This window comes from Oryctolagus cuniculus, chromosome 3 (assembly GCF_964237555.1).
Source record: "Oryctolagus cuniculus chromosome 3, mOryCun1.1, whole genome shotgun sequence".
Classification (NCBI taxonomy): Eukaryota; Metazoa; Chordata; class Mammalia; order Lagomorpha; family Leporidae; genus Oryctolagus; species Oryctolagus cuniculus.
Genome location: NC_091434.1, coordinates 71,844,413 through 71,856,456, shown reverse-complemented (window position 1 = coordinate 71,856,456; position 12,044 = coordinate 71,844,413). Strand labels below are relative to the sequence as shown.

General features: G+C 42.5%; 1 protein-coding gene across 6 annotated transcripts in view; it reads right to left on the bottom strand.

Moving 5' to 3' along the window:
- Positions 1-12,044, bottom strand: part of LRP2 (LDL receptor related protein 2) — a 302,615-nt gene that overhangs the window by 96,426 nt on the left and 194,145 nt on the right. For all 6 annotated transcript variants that reach the window (XM_051849416.2, XM_051849415.2, XM_051849414.2 and 3 more), the window contains 3 exons: positions 11,870-12,013; positions 7,589-7,698; positions 2,980-3,157 (listed from right to left, as the gene is read on the bottom strand). In XM_051849416.2, the coding sequence (XP_051705376.2) occupies positions 2,980-3,157; positions 7,589-7,698; positions 11,870-12,013 (432 nt within the window). The remainder of the gene's footprint in view (positions 1-2,979; positions 3,158-7,588; positions 7,699-11,869; positions 12,014-12,044) is intronic.

The window sequence follows — 12,044 nt, the reverse complement described above, 5'->3', positions numbered from 1 at the left end:
ATCTAGGTTCTGTTTTGGGAATCACCACCACACTGGCCCAACAACACTGAGTCTATTGTCCCAAATACATGCTCAGAAGGCAAATCAGTCAACTTTCTCAGATGGCATGGTGAAGGAAAGGAGACTGAACCACTGCTCCCTGCATGTGAGAATCTAGCCACAGAAGCAATGCCTCACTGTGGGCCAACACAGTGCAGCGTCCTGTGAAGAAGGTAGGAAAAGTGACCCATAGAATTACTAGAGTCAGCAAGCCTGCACTGGGCTGAGGGTAGTGCTGATACATTTGTATCCAGCTGCAGTCAAAATGACTTTGGCAAAGTGGAAAAGAACTTCTAAGAATAAAGGGCTTCAGTGGAAATGACAAGTGGTTTGCCTCTGGAAGAAAAGCAAATGCAGATGTAGGTCATTTGATTTCATCTAAAAACCTATCTCGAGTGCCTCTGCTGTGCCAGGATCTAAGCTGGGTACTGGTGAGAGAGAGAGAGAAAGAGAGAAATGAGATCTGACTCAATGCTCCGCTAAACAAGGAGTCCTGCAGTTCCAAGAGTGACACATGTTCCCAGAGACTGACACATGTCCTGGTAGGCTACACGTGGAGAACAGGAGTCTGGAGACGAGCTGCTGAGGGAGTGCTGGCCAGGGCAGGCTGGCTGAGCAAGCTCAACCCAAGTGCTGGAACTGCTCCAACAGACCAGGTTCTAAGCAGAAACTTGTTGGTTGTGGTTTTATGAAAACAGTGTATCTCCAGCATAAAGACAGGTCTCCACAATGAGGGCTGTGACCTGGGCAGGGTCAGAGAGAAGTTGCTCCGAGTGGTGAGGTGGCAGAGAAAGACTGTACACACAAAGAAGCCGAGCAGGAACGGAAGGATTTTGTGGTGATGAAATAAGGTGAAGGAGAAATACGAGGGTGCTCACTGAGTAGAAAGGACGGAGAGCCACATCACCCACTCAAAAGGACTGGACATGTGTGGAAATAGAAAGGGAAGACAGCTGGTAAGTCTTGCCTGGGGTGCAGTAGAAACCAGGCCAGGTGACAAGAGCTTCCTCACTGCACCCAAGTCTGCAAAATGCTAATCCCCAAAGTGTATCACCAGTATAAGTCTGTATTAGGGGTGAAATCAGTAACTGTGGAACAGATAATGAACTGAAAGCCAAATCCACTGCACAAGTCTTAAAGACAGCATCAGTGTCAAAGGTGTGAAACAACTATTATTTAAGAAGCAAGAAAGAGCACCTGTTCAGTTCAACATTCACAGGACTTCAGTTGGTCAGTAAGTATTACTGAGCATCTTGTACGTGCACAGCCGTTATGGTCAAACACTATTTCAATGAATGAGTGAAACTCTACAGTTTGTTTCTTGTTGCAGAATATAATGAACTCAATATTGGGGAAGTTTCACATGTACATTAACCATTCAGAGCATTAAAGAAAAATGTATAGCCATGAGGGAAAGCTGAGCTCAGAAGTTTGCCATTGATAGATACAGACAGACAGACAGGCAGGCAGATGGACAGACAAAAAGAGACACACAGTCTTCCCTCAGGATTTATGGGGACACCAAAGTCTGTGGATGCTCAAGTCTCTTATATAAAATGATGTAGTATTTGTGTATAACCTATGTGCATCCTCCTATAAACTAAATCATCTCTAGATTACTTATAATAACAAATATAATGCAAATGCTATGTAAATAGTAGTTACACATGTTGTTTAGGGATAACTACAAGATAAAAAGTCTATACATATTCAGTAGAGTTGCAATTCTTTTCCAAATATTTTCTAACAATAGTTGGCTGAATCCACAAATGTGGAAGCCACAGAGGTCCAACTGTATATATTTCCTTTGTCTGTACAATTGGAGAACCTAGAGTAGTTTTTTTTATTTTTTTTATTTTTTTTTTATTTTTTTTATTTTTTGACAGGCAGAGTGGACAGTGAGAGAGAGAGACAGAGAGAAAGGTCTTCCTTTGCCGTTGGTTCACCCTCCAATGGCCGCCGCGGCCGGCGCGCTGCGGCCGGCGCACCGCGCTGATCCGATGGCAGGAGCCAGGAGCCAGGTGCTTTTCCTGGTCTCCCATGGGGTGCAGGGCCCAAGCACCTGGGCCATCCTCCACTGCACTCCCTGGCCACAGCAGAGGGCTGGCCTGGAAGAGGGGCAACCGGGACAGAATCCGGCGCCCCGACCGGGACTAGAACCCGGTGTGCCGGCGCCGCTAGGCGGAGGATTAGCCTAGTGAGCCGCGGCGCCGGCGAACCTAGAGTAGTTTTAAAGGAATGCACTGACATCACTAAAGTACCAAAAGAAATGCTTTTGGATGGACCAGTAAGAAGTGACCAATGAAACTGATTTGTCCTAAAGAAAAACAAAGATTGAGGAAAAGAACTAATACACATTATTCTATACAGAACAAGGCACATACCACAAAGCAGTGGACTTCAACCAGGACAAGACTGCCTTCAGAGAGACGTTATTGGGAAAAAGAGAAACAAAACACTGGTACAATTTACCAAATAAGGGTATTTTGGTGTTTTTTTTTGTTTGTTTGTTTGTTTGTTTTTTTTTGACAGGCAGAGTGGACAGTGAGAGAGAGAGACAGAGAGAAAGGTCTTCCTTCTTTTGGTTCACCCTCCAAAGACTGCTGCGGCCAGCGCACCGCGCTGATCCAAAGCAAGGAGCCAGGTGCTTCTCCTGGTCTCCCATGGGGTGCAGGGCCCAAGCACTTGGGCCATCCTCCACTGCACTCCTGGGCCACAGCAGAGAGCTGGCCTGGAAGAGGGGCAACTGGGACAGAATCCGGCGCCCCAACAGGGACTAGAACCTGGGGTGCCGGCACTGCAGGAGGAGGATTAGCCTAGTGAGCTGCGGCGCCGGCCCAAATAAGGTTGTTTTAAGAACCTCTGCCAGACAACCCAGAACACTCAATCTCAGCCATACGAGCTCAGTAATGAAGACCAAGAGAGCAAGCGTGCACATACCACTCCTCTGCTAGTGACTGCCCAGTAGAGTTTCTGCTCCTGGATGTCAAGGGTGATAAACTCCAGATGATCAAGGTTCCCAGTGAAGAGAGTTTTTAAAGATGTGCCATCCATATTTGCACTTGCAATCTTGGCAGGAACCCCACTGTCCGTTCCGTGGTCTGACCAGTACAGTTTTCTACAGCCATGAAAAAATCAGTATTTAATGAAACAGAAGGTGAATTGGAAGGAAGCACATCTGTAAATTAAATATACAATTTCAAGTATGTATTTCTTGTCTTTAAGATGCTCACAATCCATTGAAGGAAGTCTGAAACATCAATATCTTGATGTATATAAAATGTGGATGAATACTTAACCAGTGTTCTACCAATGTCTGTATGTTTCCTAGTTATTATGCCATTTAAAATGGTGCTAAAACAGGAGGCTAGGATCTTCCACTGGTGGCTGGAATGTGAGCTTGGTGAGACAGGGAAGTTGACAACAAAAAAGGAACCCACATCAGCAGTCAGTCCCTCTTCAAACAATCATGTACTACCCAGCACATTGAGAAGGCCAAAACTTATGTAAAAACTTGTTAAGAATCTCCCTACTCACTTATCAGATATCTTATTTCATTTTTCTCCAAATTACCATCTACCACAACCAGCTGCTTTCTTGCCTAATCTGATTCTGCTAATAAAAATGCAGGATTTTGAAATTTAACACAGAAAATAGCAGAGTAAGGAACACACTTTTTGAAGTAGAATCCCTTTAGCATATTGATCAAGTGATATAAATTAACTATATTCAATATGCAAATACACATGAACTACAGTTGCTATGCAGCACTGTCAAGTTCATGGCATGAAAATTCATTAAAAGGTGTGAAAGGCTGCTTCTCATTTCCACTGAGGACACAACGTTTAGATTGACTCCAAGTTTGTTTTTTTTGTTTGTTTGTTTTTTGTTTTGTTTTGTTTTGTTTTTTTTTTTGACAGGCAGAGTGGACAGTGAGAGAGAGAGACAGAGAGAAAGGTCTTCCTTTTGCCGTTGGTTCACCCTCCAATGGCCGCCGCGGCCGGCGCGCTGCAGCCGGCGCACCGCGCTGATCCAATGGCAGGAGCCAGGTACTTATCCTGGTCTCCCATGGGGTGTAGGGCCCAAGCACTTGGGCCATCCTCCACTGCACTCCCTGTCCAAGTTTTAATTCCTTTTCACCTCGTGTCCTACTATAGCCTCAATAGACAATCCTCCTACACATTTTTCTCAGAAGTCCTCAAATCCCTTAATTCAAATAGCTTTTATTCACATACCTCTTCCACCAGCAAATTAATTATGCCCATCCAAAAACCTCATCTTCAACTCAATTTCTCTGCCTCTAAGTTCTCAAACCTAAAATTCTCTGCTTTGATCAAACTCTTGCATCTCTTCCTTGCTCCAATTCTTATTAAACTTGTTCTTTGCCCTTAACCCTTGCCTGCGTTCCTCTTTACTTGGATTTCATAAGTAATTGTTTCATCAATGTTTATTCTAGTGAGCTTCTCCATAGTGTCTATCTTGCTAGTTCCTGCCATTTTTTCCTTCTCCTCTCCTATTCCAGACTGATAGAAGTCCAAGAGACACACCATAAAACTCTAATGAATTATGAATTCACTCAAAATTAAAACTTCCTAGGGGCTGGTGCTGTGGCGTAGTGGGTAAGGCCACCACCTGCAGTGCCAGCATCCCATATGAGCGCCGGTTCAAGTCCTGGCTGCTCCACTTCTGATCCAGCACTCTGTGATGGCCTGGGAAAGCAATAGAAGATGGCCCAAGTCCTTGGGCCCCTGCACCCACGTGGGAGACCTGGAAGAAGCTCCTGGCTCCAGATTGGCACAGCTCTGGCTGTTGCAGCCAACTGCAGAATGAACCAGCAGATGGAAGACCTCTCTCTCTCTGCCTCTCCTTCTCTCTCTGTGTAACTCTGACTTTCAAATAAATAAATAAATCTTAAAAAAAATCTTCCTAATCTTAGCTGAGGAATCTCATTCTCAGATTATTTTATATAATTTCCCATATTGGCTCTTTAAAGTCATGCCTGTTCACCATACATTTCTAATTCCTTCCCCTATAATGTTTATTTTCAATCAATTATTTCTTCATCATTGATCTTTCACCTCCTCCAAAAACTATGCTCACTTTTCCTTCTCTTCAAAAAGTGATGTCCTGGGGCCAGCGCTGTGGCATAGTAGTTAAGCATCCATCTGTCATGCTGGCATCCCATATGGGCACCAGTTTGAGTCCTAGATGTTCCACTTCCAATCCAGCTCTCTTCCATGGCCTGGGAAAGAAAGAGCAGATGACCCAAGTCCTTGGGCTACTGCACCCATGTGGGAGACCCAGAAGAACTCTGGGCTCCTGGCTTCAGATCAGCCCAGCTCTGGCTGTTACAGCCACCTGGGGGAGTGAACCAGTGGATGGAAGACCTCTCTTTTTCTCTCTTTCTCTCTTTCTATCTCTTTCTCTGAAACTCTGCCTCAAGTAAATAATCTTTTAAAAAAAGTGATGTTCTCTTACATTTTGACCTATAAGTTCATCTTTCCCTAATTTTCACTATACAACTCAGAGTAGTCACATCTCACCTTCCTTTCTATATTTAACTCCTTAGTCCTGAAGAACTCCTTCCTACTGAAATCTACTGATGGCTACTGAATAGCCTTTTCCAAATGTCACCACAGATCCTATAATAGCATCAATATTTATCCCTGATTACCCATAAAGATATTTTTCTGCAACAACTGATTCAATAACACTGACCAAAATTTTCTCAAGAGTTTTTCTTACCATCTAAGATACTATACCCTCGAGTCTTTGACCTGTTGTGTCTCCTGCCACTTCTGATGAAATTCTAAGTTCTTCTAATTTCCTCCTCACCCAAATGGGCTGCTGTTGGTGACTTGAACATTCTCTCATATTTCTGCCTTTGCTCTTACCTTTCTTCCCTCATATCATGGAAGGTGGCTTCAGAATCAATTCAGCTTATGAAATTCTATCTACACTTTAAGATCTACTCCAAACGGCATCACATCCCTCAAGCTGAAAAGTCATTTCCCTGTAGCATTATCATCTCCAGTTTTTTAGCCTCTCTCACAGTTCTTAGTCATATGTGCACCTGGGTTATGGCTATTTACACACACACACACACACACACACACACACCTTATCCTCCTTTCTAAATTATACATTCCTGACGTCACAAAGCAGATGACTCCTGCCTGAGTTCCTCTTTACTTGGATTTCATAAGTAATTGTTTCATCAATGTTTATTCTAGTGAACTTCTCCCATAGTGTCTATCTTGCTAGTTCCTGCCATTTTTTCCTTCTCCTCTCCTATTCCAGACTGATAGAAGTCCAAGAGACACACCACAAAACTCTAATGAATTATGAATTCACTCAAAATTAAAACTTCCTAGGGGCCGGCACTGTGCCATAGTGGATAAGGCCGAGACGCGACAGGTCAAAGGTACAGATTATATGTTGAATTATCTTTGTAACCAGTCCCTAAATTCCCTACTTGGGTCCCTTAGCAGAGATTTCTTCCAGTCACCAATCAACATCTTCCTCTGGACTCCACATCCTTCCTTGCAGTTATGTGTCTTCCTTGTCATGTGTCTGAATTCCATTTGAAGAAATGTGAGGAGTGGCACACACTATTTGTAAGCCTGGTCAATGAAAACCTCCCAGCACATCCTAAATGTTCTTTCTTCCACTTATCAAAGAAGTTAGCACCCAGGATGACCTTAGAAGTCCCCTACTGAAGACAGTGGAGTCATAATCAGCCTGGGTCCTGGAATGCCTGTATAGCATAGAGCTTCCTCCTTCCTCTGCCCAAATACCTTATGAGAAACAATTAAGCTTGTCTTTTCCTCAGCCCATTGTATATTTTTTAATTTATTTTCTTGACACTTTCCACTCCAATCTTGACAGATATTTCTGAAACACAGATTTGATTTTGTCACTCCTTTTTCTCAAAATTCCCTGCTGACACCTTATTACCAAAAAATAAAGTGAAATCCAACTCCTTAGCATAACACTACAGGCCCTCTATGATTTGTCACCAAATGACCTTCACTGCTGTATCTCCCATTTGGTCAACTGCCACCTGCTCTAAGCCTCTGGTTGCAGGGCCTCTCTGTATTCACACCAAATACTACTAGAGTCCTGTGCCTATGCTGCTCCCTTGGCCTCAAATATCACTCCCTGGTTGCAACCTGTTCTCCACCTACAAGAAGCTTGTTCATCCTTCAAGGTCATTGCAAGTGCTTTCTATCCCTTAAGCTTCCCATGTTCATTCAAAGTCAGAATATATTATCCATTCTTATTCATGTATTTTAAAATTTCTGAAGTTCTTTCTTGGTTGGCATGAAGTTCAAGTCCATGACATCAATCTGAAGAACATGGAACAAAATATAAATCATATCCTCTATATTAAATAGAACTATTTCTCTTTTTCCATGAGATCTACAATTTATAAATGTTGACAAGTGAAATCAGAAAGTCCTAAATGTGAACTCTTTCATTTGATCAGATCATGATATTAATAAGAATGGTGCTGTGCAGCAGATATGTACCATTTATGAACACTCACCCACGAACAGGATCAACAGTTATGCCAATTGGAAAACCAACTCCAAGAGCTGTCCCATCATTGGTAATCAGGGTTTTTCTGTATCTGGTATCTCCCCGGAGGGTCAAAACCTATAGCACAAAATCACTTATTAGAACTGAGTTTCCTATTCAGGAATCAAAGAATGTTGAAATGAAGATGTTACATAAATAAATTTCCAAACATGGTGAGGAAAAAATGAAAGAGGATTTGTATGATATTCAGATATCTTCAATTGCATTTCAGGTTTTGAGGAAATCAGCTCAATAGAAAATGAGAATAAGAAAATCAAAAATCATCTCCTAATTCCTAAGTTCAATTCACTTAAATTTTTAGGAAAGGATAAAAAGAAAGACTCAAATGGTGAAAAATACAAAAACACAATCTGGATAAACAAACAAACAAAAAAAGCTCTTCAGGAAAAGCTGAGAGAACCCTAGAAAACAAATGGGAGCCCTACAACTCTCCTGCACGCCAATGACTGGGCCAAGGCACTCAATGACCCATCATGGCAAACACAGTTGATCAAAATAGTCTGAATTCATTCAGAGTTAAGGTGAATTCTGCTCCAAGTCAAAAACCTGAATTCAAACACAAGAGTTCAAGTCTCTGCACTGCCAAGTCCTGACTATATGATCTGAATTTATATACACCTTTCTTTACTTAGTTTCTTAACTAGTAAAATGTGAAGGGTAGCAGTAGTTTCCTCATAGATCTCACAGAACTAAGCGATGATACACACATGTGTAAAGCACTTTGCACAGCATCCGGCACAGCTGTGTTCCATAAATGCCCCCCTTTTTAGAGACAGACAGTCAGAGAGCTCTCATTCCCTGGGTTACTCTCCAAATTCCTGCAACATCCAGAGCTAGGACAGGCTGAATCTGGAAGCCAGGAATTCAACCCAGGGCTCCTGTGAGGATGGCAGGGACCCAAGTCCATGAGCCATCACCTACTGTGTCCCTAGGTGCACAGAGCAGGAAGCTAGAATCAAAAACAGAGGCAGCACTTCAACCCAGGCACTCCAAAATGGGATCTGGGTGTCCCAAGCAGCACCTTAACCACTAGGCTAAACACCTGCCCCATCTGGTACCTTGAGCTCCTGCTGGGACTAAGCTGATTTTTCTCTTTTCAATTTGCTTCTTATGCTACAAGCTCTCTCCTTCTCGTGGGCCTAAGGATTTCCCTGGTTCAAAGGGAAGTTTGGGTCCTTGTTTTCTGCACTAAGATCTCTCTATCATACAGCCTCTCTGCAAACTTCACTTTTCAACTACAAAATATCTTTTAGTGAATAAGCACACAGCTACCCCTAGTGGAAAACAATTTCCTGAAGTTTCTATTTTCAATGAAAATATAAAGTATTTGGAATGAAATTATCCTTATGCTGGAAAAAATATTATATAGGCAAAAAGCAAGAGAGCACTATTCATATTTTCTTTATTAATCTGGCATTTGCCTGGAAGAATTGCTTACAATTTATATGATCTAACGGGAAATCCAATTTGGATTTCCAAATCCAAAAAGGCAATTTGCTCTTTGGTCAAACAGCACTTTGCATGCACAGGATACCTCCATGTTATAAAGCACTTTTACTTACTGAGTTATTAACCCCATTTTACAGATAAAAAAGCAGAGGCTAAGAGAGGTCATTTGTCCAAGGTCAAGTAGAGCATGAGTAGAGGAAACATAGCATAAAATGCATTTTTGTATTTCAGGCTGTTGTTCAAGTGTTTTCTCTGAATGGGATAACACTCCCCTACTTCTTCATTTGGCAGAAATAAATATTGATCATCCTTCAAGGCTCAGCCTCCACATACCTGCTAATGGGAAGCCTGTCATTCTGTCTCCTCTCCCTGCTACCTCTGCTGCCAATCACCGGCATTTTCTATTCCATCACACCACAGCAAGGGTATTTGTATGTGTCTGTCTCTCAGATGTGTGAGCTACTTAAAAGCAAAAAACAAAAAAATGTTCTGTCCATCTTGGGGTAAAACCATGGGATGGATCCATTGAAAGCATTTATAAGTTTATTGAATTAATCAATAAAATGAGGACGCAAGATGGACTCAAAGTCAGGTCTTTAGACACCAAGTCAAATTAGCTTCCTCTGTACCACACTGGGGCTCGGTTACAAACTTAGGTTTATGTAGTTAAAGTGGCCTTGTGCATGCATCACACATACACACACACACACACACACACACACAGAGTTATTTATTTATTTATTTATTTGACAGGCAGAGTTAGACAGTGAGAGAGAGAGAGAGACAGAGAGAAAGGTCTTCCTTCCGTTGGTTTACCCCCAAAATGGCTGCTACGATCTGAAGCCAGGAGCCAGGTGCTTCCTCTTGGTCTCCCATGCAGGTGCAGGGGCCCAAGCACTTGGGCCATCCTCCACTGGCTTCCCGGGCCACAGCAGAGAGCTGGACTGGAAAGGGAGCAACCGGGACAGAATCCGGTGCCCCAAATGGGACTAGAACCCGGGGTGCCGGCACCGCAGGTGGAGGATTAGCCTAGTGAGCTGCGGCGCCAGCCAAGAGTTATTCTTAACTGATGGCCTTTACATTGCACCTAACACTGTTGGAGAAGATACGTTCCTTGCTTTCAGAAAATGACTGACTTAAAAGAGAAAAAAAGGGTGGACATTCAGGACAGTAGCTAAAACACCACTTGAGAAAGTGGATAAAACAGCTTTATCAGAGTGCCCAGGCTTGAGCCCCGGCTAATGCACACCCTGGATAATGGTCCAGGTTGGAGACCCAGACTGAGATCCAGACTCCAGGCTCAGACCTCGCCCAGCCCCAGCGGTTGTGGGTATCTGGGGAATATATCAGCCAACAGAAGATCTCTATCTCTGTACCTTTTCCATAAACTGAAAATAATAAATAAAATTGGAATAAATAAAATAAAGATGAAAGAGAAATATGTTTGGTGTTAAGGGGCTTAGGCTATAAATTCTTCCTATGTTTTGATGGGAGGGTGCTATTTTTAGTTGAGATCATGAAAAATATCTTCAACCACTGTCAAATGGGATTAAACCCTGATAACTGAAGCTGTGGTTTATAACAATGCAAAGATGAAATACTACTTGGGAATCAGCACAGTAAAGCTGACCATTTAAGTTAATTTCTTAATTTCTATAGTGCTCAGTCACTCAAGTATAAAACAAGAGCCTTCAACCAGATGAGCCTCCAAGGCTCCCCTCCTGTTAATACCTGATTCCCTCTGGTTTGAGATACTCCAGGGGTTAGCTTTGGTCATATCCCCAATTTCCCCGTCATTGTGGGTGGCTCCTATACCTGTCTGCCCTCAAGTGGTGAGGATTCAATGAGATGATGCTTAGGAAAGCCCTTTCTCTGTAAAGCCTCACTCAGTCCAGTGTGCTCTCCTCCTAGCGAATCTGCTCTAGTTTACACACCACCTGCTGTGTGCCTTCCTCATCTTCAGCATCTATCTTTCTCAGTGCTACACAGAACTGTCAGCTCACTGGTGGGTGCCCACCCCGAGCAGTGAGCTTTCACTCCACAGGGCTCTGCTAAACACCCCTCTCACCAAATCCTCCCCTTGCCTTAGAAGGCATCACTTCCAAACTTCTCATAAGTTAATAATCCCTTACATGTTTTGTGGCTGTCCCAAAGTGGAGCAAGCCAATACTGGTCACAGTACCTCAGATTTACTCTATATGATTTCATATCTGGACCCCATCTAGAATTTCTTCTGGGAATTAGAGTAAAAAGAACACTTATCTCAAAGAAGAAAGTATCAAAGGAATTAGAATCGAATTTCTTCCTTCTATGTTACTGTTAGAAAAACTGTACTGGAGACATAGAAAGATTTTCATCTAAGCACAGAGAGAATTATGTAAATTTGGTTGAGAACTGAAATAGTATTGAAAATTAGATGAGAAAACCAAATGAAAATTCCCTACCTACTATGACTTCCCGTTATGCTGGAAGCCTTAGACAATTTTTAATCTATCTTCCTATATATTATTTTGCAAATTACCTACGATCTTTTCACAGGAACTGGGCAGTATCAACAATTTAGAGTAAATAAAATAGGGCAGTAGAAAGTCCCAATAATTTATTTTTAAGGTAGTTTCCCTCAGAGTCAGAGACTTGGATAGTTAACACTAACATCTCTTCTCTTTTGCTTTTTTTACTTGAAAATAATTTCCCAATCCATAGGATGAGAATCCTTGAAAGCAGATTTTACATGAATCTGAAACCAGTGATTGTGTAAACAGTACTAGGGAATCGTTACCTCAATAGACTGACTTTGAGGATTGGTATAGTACATGTTTTTTGATATCCAGTCTAAGGCCAGGCTCATGGACGTTCCGCGTAGAGAAAGAGGAGCAAACACGGTTCTGTTGCTACCGTTTGTCTTCACTCTGTGAATTTCACCCTAGAAGGGAACACAGGGGACGTGAGATGCC